Genomic DNA, 9,194 nt, shown 5'->3' with positions numbered 1-9,194 from the left:
CAAGTGTTGCAATGGCAACAAACAGACTGTGAGGAACATACCCAAGCCACCATCACAGACTAAACTATGCTGACTGACGTCTAAAGGGCTTGGTCAATGTCGATCTGTCTTGTACAGACGTTCTCTAAGTGACCTGCTCACAACCCCTGTCCCAAGTGGAAGCACTCTTCCGAAGCGACAACATGGAATTTACCATCTACGCTATCTCTTCGAGGCGTGTTTGTAACTGCTGTAGGTGGGGAGGAACTCAAGCTCTGGACACTCTACGCTTTCTGTCTCTACCGCATGTTTATCCCCGGGGAAACAGTTTTGCTATTTATTTTCTTTCTGACGAACATTCGCTCCTTTAAATATTCAATCTATCCTCTTCTCTTTAACGATATGTCGAGCATCTGCGTGAAAATTTCGACCAAGCTTTGCTGTCTGAGGTAATCGGAGCTGATGCACATACCCATGGATGACTATCTTCGTTGATAAGTAGTGAGCGTACCATCACGAATTGCATGCGCGCATATGCGCCGTTGGCTTTTGGCTTTTTCGCTAGACCGAATTCGGAGTCGGGGATATGCGCGCATGCGTTATCTTGGCATGCGCGCATATGCCGAGACACCGCATGCGCGCTTATGCGCTAATGGCTTTCGACTCAAAAACCATAACTGAACTACATGTCCTTCACAATTTCCAACTGATTTCTCACCTAAAACATCTTCTGATCGGGCGCACTGCCTCGGGTGTGCATGACAGTGTCATTTAGGCTCCTGCAAGCTTCACAAAGTCGGCGCGCAACAATATTAACCACGTCAGATGAGTCCACCCGCCAGCCTTGCCGCTATGAATTCGTCGGAGTCCTCATAGGCAGCTTGTTTCCGGGTGAACGCTTCAAATCAATCACTTCTGCAGCCCGAAACCCAGAAACACTAGCCTGTTGCATAACTTAGCGCCGTGCGTAAAGAGCCAAGGGTTTTGCCGGTGCGTAACACAGATTCAGAGAATGACCCATCCTTTGCGATTTCTTGAAAGACTTGCGGCGAAGCGGCAAGCGCCGGGCTCATCAAGACTGTAGAGAAAAGAGGCCCAAAGAGATCATACCTCCCTTGCTTCCGCTAAAGCATCAAGATAAAGATGGGATGGCTGGGCGCCATTTACTCAATAGTGTGCGCCATGCAACCTGTAGCCAGTGGGGTCTGCTTGATGCTGAGCGAAACGTCAGCTGGATCGAGCTGAGTAGAAGATGTTCTAGACTGGTATGCTCTTTTCCCCATGTCTGAGTGGCAAAATTAGCCACTGCATTATGGTTCGATCGCTGAGTGAATGATTAAGCCTCCGCAATACAGGCGCATGTCATGGCCTGATTCTGCGGGTGGAGGCTTGCAGCGATGCACGCGATTCCTCGTGGCTCATGCAAACGGAATTCAAGGGCCAATCCCGACGGCGGCTGGGCGCTAGCACGCGGCTCGTATTGCACATTTTCTCAGAATTTCTTTTCGTACTGCATGTCTTACTGCTGGCAGCTGGTCGCGGTATCAAGGAAAGGAAGAAAGTGAGGGGTACAGCGCCAAGGTCGCGAACGGTGACACATAAACGCCCAAAAACCCAAAGGACTGCTGCTAATTTAGATCAATCGCAAACTCGCAATGAATCACCAGATTAATCTCAGAAGCGCACCAAACTAACACTAGCTACAAACGGACAAACTCCTCAGAGCGTTCATTTTGTGAGATATTTCAAGACACTGGATATGGGAAAAGGTTTCTGGATAACGGCATCTTACAGAAAATTCCATTAGCTGCAACGACGGAACATTTTGGTTCAGTTAATACCATTCCCTGCTTGATAGCGTACGCTAATTGATCCTTGAGGGCGCTGCCGGAAAAACCGATCACGCTCATGCGCCCCTCAAGCTGCCCTGCCTGTTCCATGCTGCGGATCCGCTCGGCGCATACAAAGCCATCCATGACTGGCATGTGGAGATCCATGAAAACGACAGAAATGGGCGTGGTGTCGCGCTGGTGGATTGCGCTTTCGATCAGCACCAAAGCATCTGCACCATTGTCGGCGACCGACACCAAGATGCCAAGCTTTAGTAGCCTTTTGTTAAGACGTTTCTGACAGTGCGGTTATCATCCATAACTAAGCAGTGTATAGTACAACCTGGTGAGAACGAGGCTACATCGCTGTTCGAGGCGGGTGACCGGATGTCTGACTCCGGATCAGTAGATGTCTGCAGGTGTTGATGCAGATCTTGTTTCTGCAGGTACCATTCGACGTAAAACGCGAAGGTACTTCCTTGACCGGGCTCCGATGAAACGCAAATCTGTCCGTCCAAGAGCTCGGCAAGGCGACGAGAAGTGTAAAGGCCAAGCACGTACCCACCGTGCTTACTAAAGACGTGAGATAATGCTTGAGCGAAGCGATTGAAGAGCTTGGCTGTCTCTTCAGAATTCAAACCCGGTCCAGTATCGCTGACGCAAAACTAGAGATAGACCGGCTTCCCCATTTTTGCTGCAGGTTTGCGATACTGGCTTTGATGGATGCGCGGTAGATATTTGTGGGTCCCCTGTGGGCGAGAGTCTGATACGTCCGATGAGATGGCAATGGAGTGTTCTGTACGGTCACGGGTGGATTTAATGGCGTTGGCTGCTGTATTGATGAGTATCTGGAGCACAAGACTAGAATTAATCAGCACTGGTGCGTTTGCAATGTCAAGATCCCCAGACAAGCGCTGCACGCGGGTGCATAGCTTTACATCGGCTGCCTCTGCTTCGGCTTTGAAAAACTTGGTTATCTTTCTCAAAAGATCAGCTGGCTTTCCTTCGTCGAAATGAAGCTCAAGGTTTTGGGACTCGGGCCGGGCGAGCGTGAGCGCATCAGCCATTATCCGTCCCTGGTGCTCCACATATAGCTCTATGGTGCTCGCCGCGTCATAAATCTCGCCATGAACCTAAGATTCAGTGAAGATAAGGCCATGAACATCTGAGCCAATGGAATGACCTTATTGTGATTAGATTAATGCCTGACTGTACTCAAGATCGAGTCTGCAGACTGTAGAATTACTAAAAGTAGATTTTTCAATTCGTGTAATACCAGATCCTTCGACATCTTCGTCTGCCTGTCGCTTGTGTACGCTTCTGTCGACGACTGGTCATCGTTATCCTTCCAGGACTTTTGATCGGTTATGTCTGTTACACAAACAACGAGTCCAGTCCCTTTATTGCCTGCTCCCACTCTGAAACCGCAGGTAACCGAAAGCGATGTGTGTGGCGTATGGTCCAGTCATAGCCGTTTCGTCAAGATATCGAACGGCTCGGTGCACTTCCGAGCAGCAAATGCTGCCAACTGTCTCTTAAGCTGATCCTCTCCACCTGTTATGACCGTTTCCCCGAGCACACCGTGTCGGAAATCGATGTTTGTTGAGCCGACAAGCCTGAGATAGACTTCGTTAGCAACTATGTAGGATCCATTGAATCTGAATTCTGCGTAACCAATAGGGAATAGATCCAGCTGGCCGTTGAGAGTAAGTGCATCCATATTTAGTGTATTTTCCGCCGGGGAATTCATCAGATGCGATACAGTCGTCTTCAAATATGGTCGAGATTCAAGAATTTCCTTTCCGTTTTGGTTACGGAGTAGCTTTGCGGTAAGTATCGACACATTCTTTGTCTGTTGGAAAACACCTTGTCCCTCTGCTAATTGGATCAATAGCAATCCCTCGTGCAACGTGATCCTTTTCCATCATAGTCCTAGAATACTACACTATGTAGCCTCAACAGGAATGCAAGGATTGATAAACCGCTGAATAGTCGCTAGTAGGTCATCGCAGACGCTTGAAGCATTAATGCCCGCTTCTATGATCTTTCTGCATGCCGGATTGCAATAGCGTACAGTATTCTTGATGTCGACCTCAGAGGTGTCTATGAAAAATGTAGGGCGACTGTCGGAGCGGAATATTTGTACGAAATTCTGCAAGGTTTCCATATTGACGGTCGAAGATAAGGTTCAGGTAAAACTACGGTCACTCTGAGCTTGGCCGACGCGGATTAAATTGTCGATCTCGAGGTCGATTTCGATGTCACGGTGATCGGGCTGAGGCAGTCACATGCAGAATGACATGAAAAGACCGCGGAGATGACCATGGAGGTGGAAAGAAGCCCGCTCATTTAGTGGCAAAGGGAGGCCGAAGTAGGCGATAATCTACATGCGGAAGTCAATAGCGTTAAGAGCCGTGTTGTTCACGGTAATTCCCTCTTTGATGAGCCAAAAACTAGCTCATATTTGATGTACCAGGCTCTCTGCGTGAATACAAGAGACTCAGATGCTGGTGTTGCACATCAGTGGCCACAGCAGAACGCTGTAGCCGAGCGCTAGCGTAACGATTACAGGTATCACGAACAGGGTATACGCTGGTGACATGGTAGGTTCAGACCACATTGATCCGCAGACGAGGCATTGCACGGTATCATTCGGCGATAGTACATTCCTGCAGAGAGCCGTGGTATGGACGTGTACGATAAGGCCACGCAAGCATGCGTTGAATTTTCTGAATGTCTAGTATAGCAGCTTGCAGATGTAAAGCGTAGTATGCGGCGCTGGAGTAAGCCGGAGAAGCTGATGCTCACATTTTAGGGGCGTGGAATATTTACTGTACCAGTAACAAGGATGCATGGTACGGTCTTATACAACATACGCCATGCTTGTTCTGCAGCTCAGCATTTATTGAGCCAACGAAATTTCTGCAAGGCGCCTGCATGGTCATGTTTTATTGACGCGCTTAGGAAGTTTGGTCCCCCAGCTTGTTTACTATCTGTGCTCGATGAGTATGTTTTTCTTCTGCTCTCTCATTTAGTAAGGTTCCTAGGGTGCCGCTGGTGCCGCTATACATGCATCTCCCTTGCACGGCAAGCTTACAGACTCCCTCGATCAGCAGAAAGCACCAGTGGACGTTATTTAGAAGGAGAAAGCCTTGGGTACGGTAACCGAACCTTGTTTCGACTTTCACTAGGAAGCGTCCTAATTAGTCGTGGCTAATCACATCTAAACATCTAGGTGCTCGGGGATCCCCCTTGGTGACGAAGTCAACTTCGCTAAAAACGAATTTGTCACGACCTTCATCAGAACTAGAAGATGCCACTCTTGACGATTTATTTATATATCCCTCTGAGATTAGCGAGCCTACTCCATTACATATTTCCGGCAAGAGGAAACGCAGCGTGTTCAGTCAAATAGAGTCCGACATGGACATGTTAGATTGTGGATTTGGACAGTCTGCCTCGTATCAACGAAATGGCAAGCGCAGTAGATAGTCGCCCCGATTTGACGAGAGTAAGTTTACCTGTAAGTCACTACCCGAGAGCAACTTCATCAATACAATATGTATGGTAGGCGCTGTTGAAGCACCGAGGGATTAAGTCTAGGGTGACGACGGCTTTCTGTTCTAAGAGCCTACGGAGTTTTCTTACTTGGAACGTACACCCTCTCTGAGGCGGAGAGGTGAATGTGAATCCGCATATACTCTACAGGATACCACTTCACGCTACAGAGAAGCTGATAGCTTACAACATACGCGGCCACGTTGACGTGGCCTAGACCGCTCTTCAGAGCCCTACCGGACTCATTCCTCGCGGACCGTGTCTTATCGAAAGAGACGAGCGGCAGCATGCAATTCACCCCGGGCAAAAACTAGAGCACGGTCTAGACGTCTCGTATGTGATCCGATTGTCTCGCAAACTCTAGGATCTTAGAAACCCGCAATATCCCGTTTGTGCAGCCGGATTCAGCTGGGTCATATATCGGGCAAATCTATTCGCGAGATATTACTATACAACCTATAGCCTCGGAGCTCTCGTACTTCGTTGCTGTCCTACCTAGTTTCACAAGTGTGCACGCTCTTCACATAACCGATATTCGGTTCCCTAATATGGAGAATGTCGTCTTCAAATAGCTATAACCGGCAATATAGCTTCTTATAGGGACATTACGAAGTTCGTCCCACGGAAGCTTCGTGAGTGCGCTCCCAGTCCCGAATAATAACTACGACGGCCCTTCCGACCAGGGCTATCAGGGTTTAAGCAGTGACGAAGCCATGTTAGAAGAGAAGTCTAGGGGCGAGTCTAGAGACGAAGTTTCGGCGAAAAACTAGCGCTGGTCTTTAGAAGATGACCAACTCCTTTATAGTTTGGTTGAAGCTAGGAAGCCATGGCGGTGATTAATCTCACCATTCTCTATGCGAACGCCTAAATCTGTTCGAACCCGATATTGGGTACTACGGCACAAGTTTAGTCAGGAATGTGGCTTTGAAACCAATAATACGTTAGCATAGACGTTAATGCTATAAACCCTCGTATATAAGATCAACCCTTCTCCTAGCACCTTGCCAATAGCCTAAACAATCGCCTTGAATTTCTACCACATCCGCGAGATTCCCCTATTCTTTATTGCTTAGCACTAAGTCAGCTCTCGCTCTATACATTTAACCTGACGATACTAATAAACGAGTATATAATAAATAATAATGGTTTTTTTTTAAAAAAAAAGAAAAGCCGCAAATGTTTTCTTTTCTAGGAAGCAGATTTGTTTTAGTGATAGATTCTACCTTGCTCTTAATTGCAGATTAGAATTGGCATTATATAGCTATGATACTGTTTCAGACTAAGATGAAATGGTAATGCTTCTCGGTAAAAAACTAAACGCTATGGATAATATACGCCCGTTCGAGGATCTAACTACTACGCTACTTCTATAGATTGCGGTTACTTCAACTCTAGCTGGTTGATACTTTCGTGGAAGCCGAATCAGACGGTCACGGCTTACATGGACCCATTCTTCCCTATAAAAAGATGGTAATTTTTTTTTGGGAAATGGCTAAAGAATGTAGGGCCAGTGCGGATCGGACTATCATGTGACGCTGAAGCGATGAGACTGTCGTCTGGCGAGAACACCACTGACTTGATTGAGCCCGAATAACCTTCGCACACATAGTGCTTAGTCGCGATACTTCGTTCTTACCCTCTTCTTGTACCCATTCAAGGAAAACCCTTCGACAGGTTTCCACCCACTTTGGTGTTTGGATCCTTGAGGCAGAGGCCCGCCGTTACGCTCGCTTCTAGCCACTATCTAGGGCAGAATGCTCTGGCTGCGAACGACGACTCCGTAGGATGATGACGATGATGATGATGATTCATACACCCCGTCGGCCTCCACGGGCCATAGGGACAAGGAACGCTATTCTACGGTAAGCTACATTGGGATCCCGGTTCATTCGAGGCCCAGCACGCTGTATACAAAGAAAACATCCTTCTCTCCCATCCAACGAACCAAAACGCAGATGCAAACGAGAGTACCAGTAGAGAGATTAAGCGGCGCGCAAGAAAAGTAAGAAAAGAAACGTGAAATAGATCCATCCTTCATGCACCCCTCATACCATCCCCTTCGAGACTGCTTCTCGAGTGCTGTCAGTCCCTGTAGTGGCGTGACGGCTGGTTGGAGAAGGGATTGATTTTGCTTTGAGAAGGACTGAGCTCTCAGTCTCTGGCTGCGATCAGCCTTCCAGTAGCCAGAGCGAATGCTGCCGTCGCTTTGACTGCGCGCATGTCTGCACGCCACTTTTCCGGCGACCCGTCTACATACTTACCGTCAGGCTTTCTCGTGCCCGAACATCCGCCCAGCATAAACGCGAGATCCCCAAATCTGCTCCCCAGGTCAACTTGCAATTTAGTCCGGAAATCCATCCAACGCGGACACTCCAGGAGGAAGTGCTTGACTGTTTCCCTCTCTACTCCGCAGTCGCACGCGGGTGCTTCTGCTCGCTTGATTTTGTACAATGGCTCGTTCAGGCTCGCTTTCGACGTCCTTAACTGTGCGATGACTGCCGCTTCTCTACAATTTAGCTAGTCATAGAGCTTCTTAATGTGAAAGTGCGCCAACGCGCAGTCGAGCTTGCAGATGGACTCGCCAGCCTTAGAAACTTCAAACGTCTTCCTCCACAACCTCAAAGTGACTTCCTTACACCGTATCATAGCTGAAGACCGTAGTAGATTGTCTAAAAGTAGTTCTTGGCTGCTCTCCGTGGCTTTCAGGGCTAAGCTACGCGCCCTTTCGTTGCCCTTAATACCTTGGTGCGCAGGCACCCACCTGAACTCGACTGGCGGGCCCCTGTTGCATTTGATCTGGTCAAGTAACTGGAGAACGCTTCCAACGGTTTCCTGGCGTGCCATTTGGCGAGGCTTGTGGAGGAGACGAAGGGCAGTCTTGTTATCGCTGTAGACGACGTGTTTTACCTTGGTCGCTTCGGGGAATCTAGCCACCATCTCGGTTGACCATGTGCCATATACTAGTCCTACGGCTTGCCGGATCGCGTGGAGCTCTGTGAATAATCCGTCTACTGACTCGGACTTGCCGACCGTGGACGAGTGGGCGACGACGGTCGTGCCCCTGCCGTCTACGCACAAGATGCCGCTACCAGCCTTTCCGTTCCGTCGCAAGCCATGCGTGAAGATGGCGACCTCTGTTTCTGGTGGAGAACTGGCTCGGAGTTTTGCTGCCTCTGGGGACTCGATCCGAACGACCGGCCTGCTGGCCCAGGGCATTGTCGCGAACGGGCGGATCGTTTCGAGGTGCTCGACGTCGATTTCTCTAGCCATCAGCATGATCCGCTGCAGCGGGGACACGAACCTCTTGTTGGCCGGGTCGATCGCGCGCTTCAGCTTCCAGAACGGGTGTTTCTGCAGCAGCGTGTGGCAGTTGACCCAGAATCGAAGTAGTTGCTGGTGGAGGCGGATCCCGACCGGCAGAATCGCTGCTTCGGCTTCGAGGATGGGCAGCGCTACCGTCCTGAACGCCCCGGTGATCGCTCTGCCCGCGATTCTCTGCACTGCCTCTAGTGACTTCATCAGCGGTGCTGTAATCGCTGGCGCCCACACTGGGGCGGCATAATCGACCGTCGGGGCCACGGTAGCCGCGAAGAGCTGGCGCACGCTGCTCGGTCGGAGGCCCTGTAGTCTCTTCAACGCCAGGGCTGCCCGGACGCCCTCTTCGCAATCCTACCTGCATGAGCCTTGAACCGGAGTTCTTGGTGGAACACAACGCCTAGAACCTTTGCTTCTGTCCTTGGGTGCACTTCCTTTTCCTTGATCACTATCGGCTGATCGGACCACCTCTGCTCGTTCCGCGTGAAGTGAATGAGCGCCGTCTTCTCTGCT

The 9,194-nt window shown here is 49.5% G+C and overlaps 1 protein-coding gene across 1 annotated transcript; it reads right to left on the bottom strand.

Moving 5' to 3' along the window:
- Window positions 1-7,883: 7,883 nt before the first annotated feature.
- Window positions 7,884-9,035, bottom strand: LTHEOB_13034 (putative reverse transcriptase; the record flags this gene model as incomplete). Its single annotated transcript, XM_035509968.1, has 1 exon — window positions 7,884-9,035. A coding segment is annotated over one exon (1,152 nt), but the record flags the coding sequence as incomplete, so codon positions are not given.
- Between the last annotated feature and the right edge of the window lie 159 nt (window positions 9,036-9,194).

The sequence above is a fragment of the Lasiodiplodia theobromae genome (assembly GCF_012971845.1).
Source record: "Lasiodiplodia theobromae strain AM2As chromosome Unknown scaffold_110, whole genome shotgun sequence".
NCBI classification, from domain to species: Eukaryota; Fungi; Ascomycota; class Dothideomycetes; order Botryosphaeriales; family Botryosphaeriaceae; genus Lasiodiplodia; species Lasiodiplodia theobromae.
The sequence above is the reverse complement of the archived record's forward strand: the minus strand, read 5'-3'. Positions and strand labels throughout refer to the sequence as shown.